Below are 20,486 nucleotides of genomic sequence, written 5' to 3'. Positions count from 1 at the left end.
GAACACAGTCTGGAGAATAAGACTGCTAGCCACCTCACACAAAAGACACACACAAACCCTAGCACATCAAGATTCTTTTATCTGATGTTCGATTGGAAGTGTTCAATATAGATCCAGACAAGTCCGTAGTCCATGTATCATATCCTTGTTATCTCACTCATGATCACACTAAGGCGTGAAATTTGGCGTGAAATTTGGCGTGAAATTCACGCTTAACTCTGACTTGATAGTGTGTACTCCATGGACTCGGCCATTCTCGAGGAACTCAAAGGCCGATATGGTCGAGAACCCCGATATATTTGTTCATCGTGACAGCGTCACCCTCTTCGGCCGTATCTGAACAGGAATACTGTGTGCATTTCATTCCAGCTCAGTTGGCCGGGAGCGCTTAAGGCTGGCCCAAGGTTCTGGGCTGGGCCCATCAGCTGTGTATTGAATTTGAGTCACTCACTCTCTGTTCGGCGCTCGGTTCGGCCAGAGGTTCGGCGAGTGTTGCTTCAAGTTTCAAGTGGCAGAGCACAGCCAGATCTAGGCCTGGGCCCTCAGACCTGAGTGACTGACTCAGCGTCTTCGACAGCATCCAACTAGTGGCCTGTGTAATCAGCCAGACGACCATTGCTACCATCGCTACCACGGCTACCACGGCTACCACCCCCACCTGATGATCGTCCACCCTTAAGACTCAGCCCCACGTCAGCCCTCAATCCCCTAGGCCCGTTGAGTCTGTTCACCTGGATGTTAGTCTAAAAGCCATTGGTTTGTTTGTCTGGCCGTTCTTTTGGTCGCTCCGCTCCTGGGTCAGATCGCTCTCGCTAAAGGAAGCCGGGCCCGCTGCCGCTGGCTGGCCCGTTCGCTCCCTGTGTGTGTGTCAACCATTGGCGGGACGGGAAAATAAAGCGGGCAGAGAAATCCATCCTATCCACTGACCCGAGTCTGGCTGATACAGGGAGGGTTGGGTGGACCCGGCCCCTGGGCAGAGTGGCAGGCACTCCTGCTCTTTTCCTCATGCAGGTCTGATTGGTCCCCTTTGGCTGACTCGTCAAACACGAACACACACACATACGTAGACACACGTAGACCCACGTACAGCAGGCCGCCCGCCAGTCTCACACATTCACATGGGAAACCACCTGGGCGGGCCGTTATTTTGACCAGAGTCGATTGATTTTACCGTTGCCCGGTGGCTTAAGTGGCTTGGACGGAGTCTGGCGAACTTTTCACTCGATCCTTTCTGGTTCTGATGTCCACGGTTATATCTAAACTAACCCGTCAGCCTTCAACGCCAGGATATTGAGATATCCTCCGGGGTTGCTCGTCCGGTGCCGTTAAAATATCTGGACCGTCAGGTTACGTACGTACGTTACTCGTGGGCCCACCATCATGTCCATGCGGGTTTGGGCCTTGTGTTGGGTCTGCCTCGCCTGGTTAGCCGTAGTTCCGGTGGTCGAATCGAAAGTGGTCCTGGTGGGCGAAGACGACTGGAAAATGTTGCTGGAAGGCGAATGGATGATCGAATTGTAAGCTTTCCCTGGACGAACCCAGAACTGGGCTGGAGCCTCTCACCCGTATCCTGGAGGGTCTCATGTTTTGGCTCTGTTTCAGTTTTGCACCCTGGTGTCCGGCTTGCCGTGCTCTCCATCGCACCTGGGAGGAGTTCTCGACCTGGACCCATGACCTGGGTTTGGATGGCGTGGCTCAAGTGGATGTGACGGAAAACCCCGGGCTGTCCGGACGATTTGTCGTCACGGCCCTACCCACCATCTATCAGTAAGTCGATCAGTCGTCAGTGCGAGAGAAAGGCTGCTCATTGTCTGTTTACGCTATATTTTCTGGACTTCATTTTTAGTGTGAAAGACGGCGTGTTCCGTCAATACCGTGGGGCGCGAGACAAAGACAGTTTCATTTCGTTCGTCGAAGACAAGCAATGGCAACAACTCGACCCTATCCCGTCCTGGAAGAATCCGGATTCCTTTCAAATGACGGCCGTATCCTACTTCTTCAAGGTAATGAACGTGTTCGGTTAAACCATCTGAAATCCTCATCCGACCAGGCAGCTATCTACGTTGAGACCAAATTGTGGGCCAGTTTTCTGTTACATAAACTTAAATTTGATCCTGTTTGTACATATCTAAAACATGAACGTGTAATAATAAACCCGATGGCGTGACCGTCTTGTAAATTAACCACCTTCTCCAATTTGTACTCGGCAGATGTCCATGGCTCTTCGCAACATTCATACCGTCATCACCGAGGACTACGGTTACCCCTACTGGGTGTCTTACGTGAGTTTCGCAGTGGCCACCATCATCCTAGGAGCCGTTCTCGGACTGGTAAGTAACCGCCGACATCGATCCGTTTTATCTACTTTTCCTCGCCTGCCAGACCAATCGGAGCATTTCAGTCGGCCAATTTTCAAGGCGGGCGCGTGGCATCTTTTTTTCCTACTCCTTACCGAAGATGCTCCTTCATCGTCTCTGAGTGACCAATTTCTCACCTGACTGATAATTTTACAGGCCTTGGTATGTTGCATCGATCTCATCAACCCTCCCAAACGTGACTCTCATTACCACGAAATTGTGCCTCCATCTGATGCTCAAAAGAAGAAGGATGACGATCTTCACGACAAGAATGTAAAAATGAACACCAGTCTCCAATTTGGGCCTTTGATAACTTACTTTGTGTTGTTTTTTTTGTTATAGAGGGATGATTCCGATGATCAAGACGAGTTGCCCGAAGACGAACAAGAGGGTGAAGGAGTTGAAAAGAAAGCAGGACCTTCCGAAAGCGGTGCTGTTCGTAAAAGGCGAGCAAAACGAGCGGATTGAGTGGTGTGCTTTGTCTTGGATTTTAAATCGGATATCATGAACCAAATAAGTGTTTTCCGTCACATTTGCCTAATTCCCCGTTACCGAACCTCTCAATGAGGCAACCTGTGAAAATTGCACTGTCAGAACTACGTCATGCATCAGTCTTTTTACAAGAAAATCCTCGTCAATAACGGCATTAACTCTTCAAGTATGTCCCTGACTACCTGTCTCGATTAATTCAAGCTAAATCGGTTTTAGATGATTTCATAACTCAAAATAAGCAAAGGAATGATTGTGATTTAACACCACTACAACACAAGGCCAAAGTGGAGGTATTTACTACAGTCAACGCGACAAGTTTGAGACCACTAAAATGTCAGTACCCACTATTATTTTGTCCATTTTTGTGAATAACAAACATCAATCTTATTATGAACAATATAGCATCAAATCAATGATATGTTTCAAGCGTAATCTTCGTGGTCAAGGTCTGACATAACTGCCTGTAATATTGACGGGGACGGCAGAGTCGAGAATTCACATGTCGGAATTTCGAAATCGAGTGAACACATGTGGTCCCCCTCTCGAGTGAGATAGGTCGCTATTTTTGAAAAAAATAGGTCAATCGAACTATTGCAACTGTTGCAAAGAATTTATCCTCGTAATAGAGTAAGCGAGTATGCTTCGTGAAATTTGACTTGATACTATTGGAGGTAGATGTTTGATCTGTTGATAGTGAAGCCGCCCAAATAAATACGAAACCACCAAAGTTCTCCGCCAAAATTTGTGGGGGTCACCAGAGCTTTTAATTTTGGAGGCCACAACAAGAAGAGTAGTCGTGTTCCTCAACGACGTTAAAGCCAAAAGGGATTTCATTTTTTGGACACTTTTGTCCACCCCTGTCCAAAAGTGTCCAAAAATACGAAAAGTTGAAAGTACAAATGTTAAGGCAAATCTACTTGAAAGTTATCTTGTATTTCAAAAATAGCTCATCAATGCTTCCAGAAGTAAAGAATGTCTTTGAAACCTTTCCCATATACCTCTGACATACTCCAAAAAATACTAATTGACAGATTTTGAACCTTTTTTTATCACCTTAGAGAGCAAGCAGGGAGCAAATCCTCCCTCTACCATAATACGGTTGGTGCAAAGCATTCAAAAACTGGAATAGCTTAACATGTTACTCTGTTTATATAGCTTCATTTATTCAGCATTGTTAACTTTTTTGCAACAATATTGTTGTTTAATATCAAGAGTCCTTTGGGATTTCCTCTTAAAAAGAGCTAATACTAAAAATTGAACATCTTACCCAATTGCTAAAACTTAAGAACGATATGCTTCCTACATTGATGATTTTTCTTTTTCATGTCTACAAATGTGACTTAATGACTTAATCGTTTTGAAGAAACTTATATCTCCGTTTTTAGATGTATGATAAAAATGCAATTCATACACTACTTACAGATATAAGAAAGTAGAATTGGATTTTTGATATGCTGTTGGTAAGCTTTTTAAATTTAAGACTTAATTTTCATTAAGATTGCCCATCCACCAAATGCCCTCAATGTAGTTTGGTATTGACTTCTTAACATTCGAAACATTTAAATGGTATTTATTTTAACTTTACAAGCTGTATTGTATCAAGAAAATGAATTGGAATTCTCAAAAACACATTTTAGTGTATATTTTGGGAAATTAAAAGCATTAGCGAAATGATTTGCCTGTTTTCTACAAAGGCTTGTTGCTGCTTAATGTTTATGTATTTTAAAAAAGCTTAAATATTATTATCATTGATTCATTTGGTGGTTAACATCTATATTAGGCTTAGAAATAACATGGTTTAGGGTTTAAAAGTTACTGCTTGTCAACACACTTTTGGACAATTTTACTTCCTTTTGGACACCTTGTGCACACTTAAGTTCACTTCTATTCACTTTTGGACATTTTGTGTCCAAAAGTCAAGCTCATTCCAAAAATTCCAATTCCAATTCCAATTCTGTGTAAGAGAGGATATCCAAGTTTTGAGAAGGTATTAAGTCATGAAAATAATTCACAGTTGACCAGGTCTAGAACAGGCTAATAACTAAGTGATGTTAAAGGAGTGTCCTTGACCACCTCCCACACTGAACCTTATCCTCAGGTCTGACAAAAACAGGTGCCCCTGTTTTTTACTTCAAACCAACTATTAGAGGCCAATTTTGGAACTTCAGTTGCGTGATTACAAAGTGTGGTATTGTTTTGGATGGAAGCTTTGATGCAATCTTTACCGCAATTGGTTCCTTTTTAGGCACCTACGGTAAGATGTGCAACGCTGATAAATCAGGTCTTGGTGTTAACCTGAAATGAACAACAAACCAACGTTGCGTGATTTTTGTGATTAGGTTGCGCGAGGACCCATCCGGACCCATCCTACGTCATTCATAGCACAAATACCAAGAGAGAAAATGCAAGCCGTTTGAATAAATAACGGCAAAGCTCCGGATTGACCGCCCTTATCAGATTGGGATGGACATCAGCAATCCGTCATCGGATTGATACCCGTCATTGGACCAGATTGCGTGATGGGTGTCCATCCAATTATGGATGATTGGTATGAAACTGATTAGAGGTGATTGTGGTGACTGGTGGTCAATGTCAGTCCGACGACTGACGGTTGGTTGATGTCAGTCCTAATCTGATAAGGGCGGCCAATCCGGAGCTTTGCCGTTATTTATTCAAATGGCTTGCATTTTCTCTCTTGGCATTTGTGCTTTGAATGACCTCGCGCAACCTAATTACAAAAATCACGCAACCTTTGTTTGTTGTTCATTTCGGGTTAACACAAAGACCTGATTACAAAAAAGTTACAAATTGTAGTTATGAAGCCAATGAATTGATACTCTTTTTCACCCATCCTGACATTTATCCTGAAGCTCCACCTTTGTTACTTTCCAAATGACAAGACTAAGTCATGCCAGGCACATGCAAAATGTTTCTGTGATTATAAACAGTTGTTATGTTTAAAGTTGAAGATGGCATATTCAGCTTCATACATGAGTGAATAGCAGACATCCAAGAAAGCCCGGTCTCAAATGGGACGCATGTAAGGCGGGGATAAAAAACCGTGATCTTCTTTGGATCACTCACGGTGTTGAGGATGGCATGATTCCGTTTAACGCAATGCTACAAATTGATAATGACGCAACTAATGTACCAAAATCGGACGCCAAAAGTCCGTTTGATATTTGGCAGAGGGAGTCAGAACAATCAGAACCAAGGTCCTTCAAATATATATTCCATGATGGGGTGGTCTTTCCCCAACGAGACTTTGTTTGGGAGATTTTTAAATAACCTTGGTGGACTTTAAGGCTACTACCCCATGCTGCCACCTGAGGATTTGAAAAAGAAACAGCTGTGGAGAAGGAGGGCTTTTTCCAGTCCTGATATGCTGGTGATTTCAAATCTAGAGTGGCTGCAAGAGGTGAGCTAGGCCATGGAGGACGCGTACTGGAGCGGAAAGTTCGAACGAAGTTCAAATGTGCCAGGAATTTCACGGATTTTTGGCCATCCTCAATGTGGCCCCCGTCATCCCCTGATCTAAACCCTCTTGACTTCTTCGTCTGGGACTACTTGGAGGCCAGAACTAACAAGATTTCTCCCACCAACATTGAGTCCCTCAAATCCTCCATCTCTAGGGAGTGGGCCAAGTTGCCCACATCTCTCGTTAAGAAGAGCTACTCGTCGTTCCGGGCCCGTGTGGAGGCCGTGATGGCTGCAAATGGTGGACACATTGCACGAAAAAAGTCTCTCATACTCCAATTACGTGTTCTTGAAGATCTTTCTCTTTATATTCATTGTGATAGGAAAAATATATTGAAAATCTTATGGTCATGCCACTAATTGAACCTTTTGGCCGCTCACTCTGTATATATTATTTCATTGACCAACGAATTAGAGTTGGCTGATCTGTCTAACCCTTGAATATCAGGTTGATGAGGAAATTTAGTCAAAACCTTGTCCCTTGTCTAAATCTAACGTAAATCCTGCTACTCGATCAACGCCTACATACTCATTACGAATGTTTGAGGGCAACAAATTGAAGAATGAAGGAGCCCGAGAAAGAAGAGAGTTGGAATACATTGTTTTAACTAGCATGGATTCTAAAGGGGCTTGAAGGTACTCTCCAAACGCACATTAAGCCTCTACGGTCACTACAGTTGACCCTAAACCCTGAGTTAGGACAAAGCTCATGGATGCTTTTGAAAACGTGAAGTATCAAATACCTTTCGTACCTTCTCTGAATAATGTACAATCCCAACCTTTCTAGCCTCTCCCAATTCGAGACCTCTCTCATTCCTGAGATGTTCTTTGGACTTGTTTGACCTTTCGCAAACCTGTTGAACTCATTGGAGCCCAAGTGGGAGAGGCATATTCAAGATGCAGCTGAACAATCTACTTGTACAGAGTTAGCATCGTCATACTATCTCTGGACTTAAACGTGCGATATAACAAACCACATGTTTGAAAAGCTTTACCAACTTTCAACCGGATATGCTCATCCAACTTTCCATCCCAACCTTTCCAACCTCTCCCAGTACAAGAGCTCTCTCATTTCCTCAATGTTCCTAGTAAAACATCTTTGGACTTGTTCGACCTTTTGCAAACCTGCTGAACTCATTGGAGCCCAAATGGGTGAAGCATATTCAAAATGCGGCTGAACAATCGACTTGTTCAGAGTTAGCATCATGATACTATCTCTGGACTTAAACGTGCGATATATCCAACCACATGTTTGAAAAGCTTTACCAACTTTCAAACGGATATGCTCACCGTCCTATCCATTATCTTGGAAGACTACACCCAAATCCTTCACAGATGGGACCCAAAATGGAGCCCTGAGGAACACCCGACTTGACATCATGTATGTCACTAAGGGATCCCTCAACCTTAACCAATTGCTCCCTACCATAAATGAAAATTCTTAACGAATTGAAAACCTTACCTTGGATCCCAATTTCATGGAGCTTGTTAACTAAAAGCCCATNTGCCTTGGATCCCAATTTCATGGAGCCTGTTAACTAAAAGCCCATGATCTACCTTGTCAAAGGCCTTGGCAAAGTCGAGATAAGCTACATCGACTGATTCATGACTCTCTAGTTCTTCAATAACCTGCTCTATATGTTCAATCAGTTGGGTAACCGTGCTAAAATGTGCTCGGAACCCATGCTGGCTAGGGGGAAAGACTTCATGAATTTCAAGAAATTCAACAAGTTTGAACTTCATGATCTTCTCAAACACCTTCGCAATATTCGAAGTGAGAGAAATCGGCCTGTAATTACTGGGGAGCGACTTATCTCCCCCTTTAAAAATTGGAACAACATGAGCTAACTTTAGTGAAGATGGAAACTTGCCCTGATCCAAGATGCAGCGCATCAAGTACGAGAAAACAGGAGCAAGAACCAGTGAGCATCTCATCAGAAACTGAGATGTCACACCATCAGGGCCAGGGGAGCTCCAGAGTCTCAAGTCCCTGATGGCCTCTAAAGCATCCTGATCGGTGACTGCAAGATCATCTAAACGCTTAACTTGACAAGCCTTGCCAATTTCAACAAACTCATCAATAGCGCAATGGACTGTTGCTTCTAAACTCAGTGGAGTTGAAAACACATTAGAGAACTGATCTTCAAGTACGATGGCCATAAACTCGACATTGTCTCTGGCTTCCCCATTGATCTCGCAAGGCCCTACAGGGTGTTTCATTTTTCTCTTAGAGTTTGCATAAGATTCGGATTCGACCTCACCTCTTAACAACTCTACTTTCCTTGTTCAACTGATCTGTCTCAATGGAGGCCTTAATTCTACCTTGGAATAAATCCAACTTTCTTTGAAGGCTAGCCAAAACTACTGGATTTAAATTGCTGTGGCGCCTTTTTGCTAGTTTGCAACTCTTTTTGAACGAATTCTTCCTATACTTCGGAATTTTAGACTGTGCCCCGCCCTGTAGAACATATTCAGAGATTGCTAGAGTGGAACAGACGTCCTCAAAAACTAAAATCATTTTGTCTAAGGCTAAATCAATGGATGATTCCTTCTTCAGCATTGAAATGAGGTCAAGCTCTCCTAACCTCTCTATAATCAACGGCCAATGTTCGTCTTTGAACTGGAACTTAGCCAGACCAACCTTTTTGGCTGTGACACAATCCAAAATCGCCGCAAAAGCAAACAACAAACCGGCGCAACCTCCAAACCCAATTAACACCTACTCCCCATCAGACATACCTCAATTTGGCCAAAACTAGGCACAAAAGTGATTCGTGGCTGGACAATCAGCACAGAGACAACCCACGTGCTCCGGGGTAATATATATATACATATATTTATATTTAGATACATGTCATTATCTATTATGTATCGTATCTATTCTAACCGCAAATACATCCTAGGTTCCTACCGTTAAATCTAAACACGCGATATCTCATTGGCGACGAGGATTCAAGACCCCACTGACAGATATGTCATTGTTAAATGTGGACGCTGGGAACCCCGGGGGATCCGTCCGAGGGACGCCAGATCCACCACGTTTCGATCACTCTACACACGCTGACAACGACCGACTCGAGGCCCTTGACTCTTGGTTGGACGGCTTTGAAGCCTATTGCGAGGCCTTTTATGGCCATGATGGCCCCCCGCCATCAGTTGAGCCCATAGCCAATAACCAATGGAAACGATTGCTCAGAATAGCTCTAGCACCAACAACCATATCCATCGTCTGCAACCGATTTTTGGATCTGAAGGATGATTCTGTAACTTACAAGGCTATCGTCGAACTCCTCAAGCACCAATTTGGCAGCCTCAAATCAGAATACTCTACAATGAACGCTCTCCTAGACACGCAACAAAAGCCAGGAGAATCATTTTCATCATTCTTTGATAGAATATCTGGCTTGGCTGCTCGATCCGGGTTCCCATGTGGGGAATGCCGGGGTCATCTCGTGAGACACCTTGCTATCCGAGGCACATCATGTGTGACAATTAGGGCCTCGGCTCTTCAAAACAAATGGACAAAAGAAGAGCTACCAATCAGGGCACGAGAGGTCGAGATATCAACGGCAGCCACGGCGGCCAGCCGAAAGATCCCAACATTAAGAATTGACTTAGACGAAGACCCCCCAAGCAGGCTGGAACAAATCAACAGGATTGGGGGACCATACTCCAAATCCGCCCGCCGTATGAGAGAATCCCGCAGTCAACCAGGACAATCGGGTGGATCATGCGCATACTGCGGCAGGTCCCCGGAGCATGAGCGCTTTCGGTGTCCAGCATCCCGGGCTCCCTGTAATAAGTGTGGCAGGCTCGGACATTTTGCCGTAGTATGTCGATCAGCAAACCCACGGGAAGCTCGGCTGCAACGGCTGTCCAGATCAGAAAACCACAGGGACCAGGCTCAGCCCAACGAATCCACTACGGAAGAGATCGCATATTACAACGTCTTCAAGATCAGCCAAGACAACCCAAACCGTTGTCCAATTTCCACATCAATCACCATCGGTTCGTCGAAAATAAGTGCTATCGTCGATACAGGGGCCCAAGCAAATGTGTGCCCTCTTCGGGCCATGACCAACAGCGACAAGAATAGCATCAAACCATGCACCGTGTTAATTCGGCCCTTTGGAAGTACGGTTATCCGACCAGTAGGCACAACCACTCTCAAAACATCATGGTATGGAAGCATAGTCAAAGCAGAGTGGCTTGTAGTTGATGATTCCAAACTGAACAGACACATCGACCCCATTATATCGAAATCTCTTGCCATAGCCTTAAAAATGATAACGCTGGACCCCAGACTGCTTCCCTGTGCTAGAGATTCCAATACCAAACATGAAAATAAACGAGACAATGCTTTGTACGCCTCAGAAATGCCCTTAGTGGGACATCCCGCCGACATGGTAGAGACCAATCAGAATCAAAAATGGATCGGCAACAACCGCTTCTGGGAGTGTTTCCACGGTTTGGGGCTTTTGCGCAAACACATAGTACAACTCTATCTTAAACCCAACGCTAAACCGTTCATATCTCCACCAAGACCCCATCCATACTACCTGCAACCTCAGATCAACGAAGCCATAGCACAAATGCTACAAGACGACGTCATTGAATATCATGACGGCCCGGCGGAATGGATCTCGAACCTGGCCATAGTACTCAAAGATAGAGGCGCCATTCGGATTACGGTAGATCTCAGGGGGTTGAACGCTGAACTCAGAGACACACATATCCCAATCCCCACCCCTGACACAATCAAACTAAAACTGGCGAACTGCAAGGTTTTTTCGAAACTAGATTTCAAACAAGCCTTCCACCAACTCGAATTGGCCGAAGAGTCTCGACCGCTTACAGTCTTCCGTTGTGGAGCCCGACTATACCGGTACAAGAGATTGTCCATGGGATTAAAGCCGGCATCGGGAGAGTTGTCGGCAGCGTGCACAAAAACTTTTAGTGATCTCCCCTTCGTCCATATCATACACGACGACGTAATAGTGGCTGCCCCGACAAGATTGGAGCATGATGAAGCACTGGCTTCTTTTTTAGACAGAGTAAAGGCTTGCGGAATGACCTTGAACCCCGAAAAATGCCGCCTTGGGGTCGACTCGATCGCATTTTGGGGCGTTCGAGTGGGTGCAGGGGGTGTCTCGCCGGACCCAGAAAAGGTGGAGGCCCTTTCGTGCGCTCATACACCTTCTTCAAAAAAGGAACTGATCTCCTTTTTATGCATGGCCCGAGCCAATCACGAGTTTATCCCAGCCATGGCCAGCCGCACACCCGCTCTACGGACCCTCACAAAAAAGTCCGTCCATTTCAAGTGGGATCAAAGCCACCAAAGAGAGTTTGATTTGCTCCGAAAAGCTCTTATTGGTTCTATCAGTCTGGCATACTTCAACCCCGAGCTCACTACACACGTCATTGTGGACGCGCACATCGATGGCCTCTGCGCTATTCTGGCACAAGGCGAAGGACCAGTTACAGGCCAAGCCGTAGCCGTAGTATCCCGAGCAACGTCAAATACAGAGAAGCGGTACCCCCAACTTGACCTGGAAGCAATTGCAATAGACTTCGGTCTGAGGAGATTCCGTCAATACCTTATAGGGAACCCCAAGGTCAGGGTTCACTCGGACCACAAACCCCTCATTGCCATCTTTCAAAACTCCAGACAAGGATCGGTCAGAATCGAGCGCATCAAACTAAGGCACCAGGACATCCCTTACAGTATCCATCACCTCAAAGGAACAAACAACCCGGCCGACTTCTGCTCTAGAAGCCCAGTTCCATGGACTAAGCTCCCACACAATATCAGAAACGAGACGGAAGAAGCGGAGCGTTTATTGTACCACATCCAAAACGGCGGCATCACGTCAACCATAGGACCCAAGAACATTGCATCCTCGGCCAGGTCCTGTCCAGAGATATCCGCACTTGCCAAATATGTGCAAAACGGGAAGATGGACTCACTACCTGAAATCACTCGTAGATATCGCCACGTCATGGACGAACTGTCAGTGGCAAAAGGAGGAACCGTGTTCCGGGGTTCCCAAATAGTGCTGCCTCTTGATTTACGCCAGAGGACCCTGGAATTGGCCCACGGAGCCGCACATCTGGGTATATCCGCCACAAAACGCCGAATGCGGGCTGTGTTCTGGTTTCCTGGAATGGACAAGCAAATTGAACAGTTCATCAGCTCTTGTCCAAAGTGTCAACTATACGTACCGGCTGCCCCAGGTAACACGGCCCTCAAACGTGACCCACCGCCGTCGCCGTGGCACTCTGTGTCAGCCGACTATTTTGGGCCCATTCCAGATGGTAGACACATCCTTGTAACGACATGCGATCTGACGCGGTTTGTGGCAGCAGTGATGGTACGGTCACCCTCCACCGAACACACCATTGAAGCACTGAGATCCATCTTCACTAAATATGGCACACCTAAAAAACTACGGACGGACAACGGCACGGCCTTCTCCAGCCACTTCTTTGGCCAATATGCTAGGGAGAACGGCATGGCGCATTTATTCTCGCCCCCACACCACCCACAGAGCAATCCGGCGGAGTGCGCTATGAAGCTAGTTGGAAAGGCCATCAAGTTATCGGACCAGACACCCGCCGGCATGGAGCACGCTCTAGCCACAGCCATCGCAGACTACCGGGATACTCCTCACGTGGCCACCGGGGTGGCACCATCCACAGCCATGAAGTTCAAGGGGGGCAACCCGCAGCTATCTCATCTATGACAAAAAGAGCACAACCACCGGCAAGCACTCGCTACAAAATCAAATTATCGGAAACCTCACCTGTTCCACCGGGACGATCTGGTGTGGGTAGTAAACAAAACCCGACGAAGCAAATTCATCCCAGTTTACATGCCCGACCACTTCATCGTACTAGAAAGGCTCCACGGGCATACTTATCGAGTCCACTGTCCGGAAACAAATCAGGTCTGCGTTCGACACGCCGACCATCTCAAGCCAGCCATCATCCAAACCAGTGAGGCACCCTTGGGACCTGGTACTGACCCAATACCAATCGTCATCTCCACTTCCACCAGAGGAGCCAGGATGGCATCCCTCAATCGCAACTCGCAGCGAGAGCACCATCCCCACCCACAACTCCAGACAGCCCCACTTCCATATCAGAGCTCGGTCGCACCAAATGCACCGGACGGCGATTCAGATGACCCTGGCCGGACAACCGCGCCTCCTGACGGGACCTCGGATGCCCTTGGGACCCCTTTGGCCCGGATGTTGTCCGGCGAAAAGCAGCCCCAAACGACGTCTACGGATTCGACTAGTGCCGGAGAGGCTGACGAGACGGAGAAGGTGCCGGACATGCACGACAATCACGACGACCGGTATGACGACGTCTTCGCCGGCCCTCTGCGTCGAAACTGGCGTCCAGAAGAGCTAGAACCTGCTCTAAAGAGCATTCAAGCCTCATTGGCTAAACAACAGGCTCCGAAACACACAAGTTACCCACCACACCGACCAGTGACCCGCTCGATCTCAAAACACTCTCCAGACCTCATCCGGAACCGCGACCAATCAAAACAAACAGAAGAAAGAAAAAAGAGAACTAATGACACAATCCAAAATCGCCGCAAAAGCAAACAACAAACCGGCGCAACCTCCAAACCCAATTAACACCTACTCCCCATCAGACATACCTCAATCTGGCCAAAACTAGGCACAAAAGTGATTCGTGGCTGGACAATCAGCACAGAGACAACCCACGTGCTCTGGGGTAATATATATATACATATATTTATATTTAGATACATGTCATTATCTATTATGTATCGTATCTATTCTAACCGCAAATACATCCTAGGTTCCTACCGTTAAATCTAAACACACGATATCACAGCACTGTGTTCAGAGAAGACACGAAAGGTCGAAAGGTATCTGATACTGTACGTCTTCAAAAGCATCCATGAGCTTTGTCCCAACCCAGGATTTAGGGTCAATACTAGTGACCGCACAGGCTTAATGTGCGTTTTGGGAGCACCTTCAAGCCCTCGAGAATCCGGGCTGGTTCGAACAATGACTTTGTTTCTTTCTCGGGCCCCTTTCATTGTTTAATTTGCTGCTCTCTACTATGCGCAAGGAATGCGGAGGCTTTATGGATCCAGTAGCATCTTTCAAGTCAGACTTTGACAAAATTCCTGATCAACCCTACATTCGAGGGCTAGTCAGATCCGCCAACACTAATTTATTAGTGGATCCGATATCATGTAAAGTTAAGTGAATGAGTATGTTTTCGTATTGAACTGCTGGGGATCCAATTCCCAAAAGTGTTATGGAAGTCCGCAAAAAAAGAGAAGGAATATCCTGGACCGTTATTGGCATCTTGGGGCCCTTTTTCACATTTTATAAGCATTTAAGGCTTGTTTTGGCTGATTTTTTGTGTGTTGAAAATGTGTTTTCAACATTTTGATAAGAAATTTGCCTTCCTGACGCCGGTCTATAGACGGTAATCAGAGACTAATCTACCACAACAACCCCAGCTTTTGACGGTTTGGCTAAAAGCTTGGAGGACAAAACTGCAGTCTTGATAATTCGGGGTGGCACTATGGATATTTTGAAAGAGCGCTCTTAACATAATTTTCAGTGCTTCTTTCTTCATTAAAAATACTTAAACATCAACGGCTATACGCTTTTAAGATAAAAAGCCAATATTCAGTCCTTAATTTCATATCATGAGTTCTTTTTCATAGCTAAGTGTGGAGGTATTGTAAATTCCAGTAATGGCTGGCTTAACACTCCCTCCCTCATTTATAAGATTGACAAATGCAATACATAGGTTTGAACAAGCACTTAATGACAACTGCAAAAGTGGCATACAATGACTAATATATTATTTGCCACTCTCATCTTCAATCTCTTCCCAAAAATAAGCAAATGAATCAAAAATAAGTCTCTGAATATCCAGATGAAGTCTCATTCTCTAAGAAGCATCAAATGTTGAATTGAATTGGAAGAAGCAGGATGATCAACTACAAAAATAAGTGCATAAGAAGATGATGAACCTTTTAATATCTAACCAAAATTATCTGGCGGGTGTGTTCTACGTTCTGCAAATTCCGAGTGGTTAGGGCTGGGAAGGCATTATGTAATCGTTCATTTTATGAAAAATGAGGTTTATGAGCATTTAAACAAAACAGTTTTTCAATGCTGAGAAATTTCTCACCAATGCAACATGCAATACCACAAATGGGCATTTGCTTATTTGTCTCCAGGGCTTTCTTGATAAAATCATACGTAACTTTTGATCTTGGAAAATTCATGTTCATTGGGATTCGCAAGGAACTCTTACCTCATTGTTGCATTGTATTGGTATTTGGGTGCTAGGGTCGGAGGGATGAGCCTCGCCCGGCCAGCGGAGCCAGCCATCACGTCGTCCTTATACTTTTTCCGATAGGCAGTGTTGTGTCCGTATAAGTTTGTTTCTCTGTCTGTGGGCAGGGTTAGCGTCTAAAAGTTTCCTTGAGAAAGGTCGGGGAGGAGATTCGAACAGGGGACCTCTCTTGTATAAGGAAACTGCGCTAACCACTACACCACGTCTCCTCCCTGTATTGTTTCCACCTTTCTTCTTTCCCAGGCCCCTTTCATTGGTTAATTTGCTGCCCTCTAATATTCGTAAGGAATACGTAAGCCTTACTGATTGGTTGCATCTTTCAAGTCAGACTTGAACAAATTTTTAGATAGCATTCCAGATCAACCTTACATTCAAGGACCAGGTCGGTCTGCCAACTAAAATTCGTTGGTGGACCAAATATTACCTTACGATTGAAAGGTAATGAATAGACGAATTATTACCTTTCATTTGAATAGCACTGGGAATTGTATTTCCTGGAGCTCTTAGAAAAACCCCTTAAAAAAACACAACGAAAGAGAAAATTTGTCCCCCATTTTTCCCAACCTGATGCATGTCAGGTCGTTGTAGTTGAAACCGTTAAATAAAGAAGAATGAAGGAAACGCCTATTGTTCCGTCCACAATCGAGTACATCATCCTAATATGACATGGATAAATGATGTACAAGATGAATGATTGTTCTCGGAACGGTTTTATCAAAATGTGAAGATAATGTATGTTATTATCTTGGGAAAATCACAAAGTTGTTGGATTGCCCATTGTGTAGTCCGTTTGTCGGTCAGATGCCGACCAAATGCCAGCCTAATGCTCGTAGTGACGTCATCAAACCATCAAACCATGGAAAAGCTCCAGTACCCGAGGGGCTGGTCAGCCCAGCTACAACCATGGGTGAGGAATGTCGGAATACATGTTTGAAGGGAGGAGAAACAGGAAATCCTCGGTCACCAAAAAACGATATTCTCGTGATCATTGTGAGAAGGGGAAGAGAATCGGAATAAGCAATCTCACCCTCAAGGATTGACGTTACCAAAATGTCGGCCCCCTGACAGCAAATGACGACCAATCCTTCCTGAATGTTCGTTGGGACCTAGTTCCGGCCCAATGTCAACCCTTTGCCGTTCAGACACAGTGGTGGTCAGATGTTGCCCACATGCCACACCCTACAGAAGAGGCAGACATAATCCATTTCGGCAATCCGGGAAACCCCTTGATGGCCAATGTGGCTAGCCTGACGAAAGGAGGTCAACCCTGGACATTGGTATGTGAAAATCCCTGTTTCGGTCAGATGTCATGCAGGTGCAACAGTTTTACCGAAAAAACCGTCGCCGTCCACCCAGGGCCCTGGAACAACCGTTTAGCCTCTGTGTGGAAGAGGCGGAAGCCAACATTGCAAGGGAAAGTTGAATTAACGGACAGTCGCATTTTTGGGCTCCAGGAGAGCAGAGTCACATTTTTGCGCTCGAGGAGAGCAGAAGCACCTTTTGGATCTCGAGGAGATAAGTCACATCTTTCGTGCTCAAGCAGAACAGGGTTATGTTGGAACACCCGAAGTGAAAGAACCTCTCTGATCGTGAAGCTCTACTCGTTGGGTGAACGAAGGACAATTGTGCTAACGTGCTGGAAATCAAGTCGATCTATTTTGAAACCAGAGCAGTGAAAGTCAACGCTTGTAGACGGGACCAGGAAGCCGTGCAGAGTCAAGAGGACCTGGGGAAGTGCACAGCATACTTCAGTGAGCCAGTATAGACGAGTTGAAAAGTCTCTGGAGCTGAGTACAGGTGCAACTTCTGAGTTATACTCCGTCAATTCGATTCTGGACTTTCAATCCCATCGAACCGACGTCATTGCCGTGGATCTCCGTTGGACGCAAGACTCACCCTCATCAAAAAGTAGGATCAAACCAGTTTCTATCCATGCATGTCTTCCCTCTTCCATGGCCAAGCAATTACCCCCTCTTTCATTACCCGAGCAAGACAGCTGATTGGTAGAGTGTCATTTTCATGTAGAGCAATTGAATAAAGTAGATGAAACTGCAATCGAAGTTCATCTTTGATTTGGCAAGAATCAGGTGTTAGACTCCAAGTGTAGAGATCAGCATCGTTTGATAGATACCCAGTAGACTAGGATAGTGACCACATTTTGCAGGATAGTTCGCCTTGAAGATTGGCCCAGGTATGCCAGACAACCGAGATTGATCTGGGACCAATGGGGAGTAGAGGTAGCTAGCGATTTGTATCCTTAGTCATTTGATGATTGTTTGAGGCCCTGATAAAGGAAGCTCGAACTTTTGCTCGTATGCCCTGATTAGGGTTATAACCGGAGGCCTTAAGATAGGTCTAAGAAATTTAAGCCCATGTACTAGGTGCTCTCTCTCCATCTTTGAGAGCTATCAAGGTATTTTTACCTAGTGCTTGGGTCAGGAGTTCCATGTTTCCGTTCACCACGGGAATTCAATAAGTCAGGACCTTTCACCCCTGGCTGGTGGACGGAACACCTATCAAATCACCTTCTATGGGTTTGACGGATATATGGTGAAATTATCATTTTGCAATCTCGATATCCGGAACTATTTGGATATTTAGGCAAGCGTTGGTGCCAACAAAAAAACTTGCCTGTCAATGCCAGTGAAGAAAAATTGGCGCTTTTAACTGGTTATAACGCAGCTGACCTTTTCTCAAATAGGAATATGAGAGAAGGGTCAACTTCTCGAAAACGTGCTTGAAACCCCAAACTTGCTTGATTTTTGAAGAACTGACCGTGGCCAAACGCGGTACAATCCTCCGTGAACAACGAATCATCCTACCAGAAACCCTCCACAAACAAGCCATCGCCCTCGCTCATAGTTCACGAGGGCCCTTCAACATGCATTAAATGCATGTAATTGATTGGTAAAGGATGCGTTGAATGCATAGTTAACGAGGGCCTCAAAAATATCTGCTTTCCCCCACCCAAACCTTGGCACACGGTGGCCATCGATCTTTTTGGACCAATCCCAGAAGGTCGACACATCGTCGTGGCCAGGTGTGGCTTGACGCGGTTCCCTGTAGCCGTTCCAGTCCCGTCAACGGCCTCGCGGCACACCATTAGCACTCTCAAAGCAATGTTCCTTCCTCAAGCATGGCAACCCAACAGTCATCCGAACTGACAATGCCACGACATTCTTCAGGCAAGCATTAGAAGAGTTTGAGAAGAGCTCAAAAATCGAGCACACGGTCTCTCCCCCTCACCATCCCAACAGTAATCCAGTCGAGTGCACCATGTGGTTGGTGGGCAAGGCCATAAAACTGTCCGATCAGACACGGGCAGGTGTCAACCGAGCCCTCCAACAGGACTTACAAGCCTATAGAGACACACCCCACCCAGCCACAGGAGTAGCTCCGGGCACACTGATGGCCGGTCACTACAAAAGCCTGCCCAACAAACTGGGTCAAATTATGAGTAGAGAATGGGCATGGCAAAAGCGCCAAACCAACGCTAAGAAGCCAGGCCGTCGAGTCAACTTGGACCTGGGACAACAGGTTCCAATCAAAAATCAGACTCGATCCCCCAAATTTCATCCTTTAATACTTCCAACCCCATTAAAGATCATCAGCAAACTCCGGGAGCACACGTATGAAGTTAAGTCCAAGGCAGATGGGCATGTCCTCACTCGTCATAGGGACCACATCAAGCTCATCCCACCAGGACCATCAAACGACAGGGTGCAGCCGCCCGGCCTATCTGTTCCCCACCTCATATTCACACCATCCCCAACCTCAGGGACCGGTGGTCGTCCACCATATCAACCTGAAACAAGGAAATCAAACCAAGGAAACGCCCTGGCCACGTCATCCCAAATCCTAGACTAGCCCGCTCCAAAGGAAACCACGGCCTCCAACCAATCAGATGAAAGTGGGGCATGGCCCTCCAAGACGTCAACCACGCAGGGAAAACGAGGGCGACCACGCCTGGATCGGGTGTGGCTTCCGGACGAATTGGAACCGGCTCTGAAAAAACTAGCCCATCTGATACATCCAACCGTGCCAACTCCCAAATTCAAAGCCTTCCCTGCAACACGACCACGCACAAGATCCATCACCAAACAACAATCCGAAGAGGAAAACAAAAGACTCCTGACGAATCCCAACCGTCCTAACTCAACAGAGGCCTAAACTAACTCCGACCCAACCTCATCCCACGCTTACTTCGAAACGACAATGGTCCACCCATCGTCATTCTGATTCGTGCCTCACTATGGTGCACACATCCGTCCCTCCTCTGAGGCTCCAGGGTTTTAACACTTGATCACTCGGACGTTGTGGGATTCTTTAGCACTCATTATTTCTTAATACTGGCTATTGATGACTGCTTTTAAGTCTTAGCATCAACTGAATGGAATGGGGGTAACGTACTTCCGAACTTTGGCAACAAAACTTTGGCAATTTATAAAGCAATCAAATTTTCACAGTTTTCAAAGTTTCAATATTTTCTGAAATCTCGAAATAATGACTTATAATAATTGCTTACTTTTAAATTGCATTTGAGCTAAAGACCTCAATCAATACAATTGCCTGGTATTTAAAGGAACAACGTTCAAAAGCTGACACTCACTATTCAATGCGAATCCATTCCTGTTTTGGAGCTCGCTGAGAACAGACGCATTTAGTTTGCTCTCGTTCTTATCTCCCAGGAATTTCGAACCAAGGTGCGACTTCCTCTGTTGCTCCTTGGTTGCTGTGCACGTGTAGTGTTCGTGGTGTTTGTGTGTGGGTGAATGAATGGGAATTGCCATTCATTCA

The 20,486-nt window shown here is 45.7% G+C and overlaps 1 protein-coding gene across 1 annotated transcript; it reads left to right on the top strand.

Moving 5' to 3' along the window:
* Positions 1-440: 440 nt before the first annotated feature.
* Positions 441-3,003, top strand: LOC131883704 (thioredoxin-related transmembrane protein 1-like). The gene is made up of 6 exons (XM_059231224.1): positions 441-1,517; positions 1,603-1,767; positions 1,847-2,003; positions 2,211-2,330; positions 2,514-2,630; positions 2,700-3,003. The coding sequence occupies exons 1-6, from the start codon at positions 1,381-1,383 to the stop codon at positions 2,823-2,825; spliced, it is 822 nt and encodes a 273-aa protein (XP_059087207.1). The 5' UTR covers positions 441-1,380; the 3' UTR covers positions 2,826-3,003.
* The last annotated feature ends 17,483 nt before the right edge of the window (positions 3,004-20,486 follow it).

The sequence above is a fragment of the Tigriopus californicus genome, chromosome 7 (genome assembly GCF_007210705.1).
Source record: "Tigriopus californicus strain San Diego chromosome 7, Tcal_SD_v2.1, whole genome shotgun sequence".
Taxonomy (NCBI): Eukaryota; Metazoa; Arthropoda; class Copepoda; order Harpacticoida; family Harpacticidae; genus Tigriopus; species Tigriopus californicus.
Note: the sequence above shows the minus strand (reverse complement) of the source record. Positions and strands in the feature narration are given on the sequence as shown.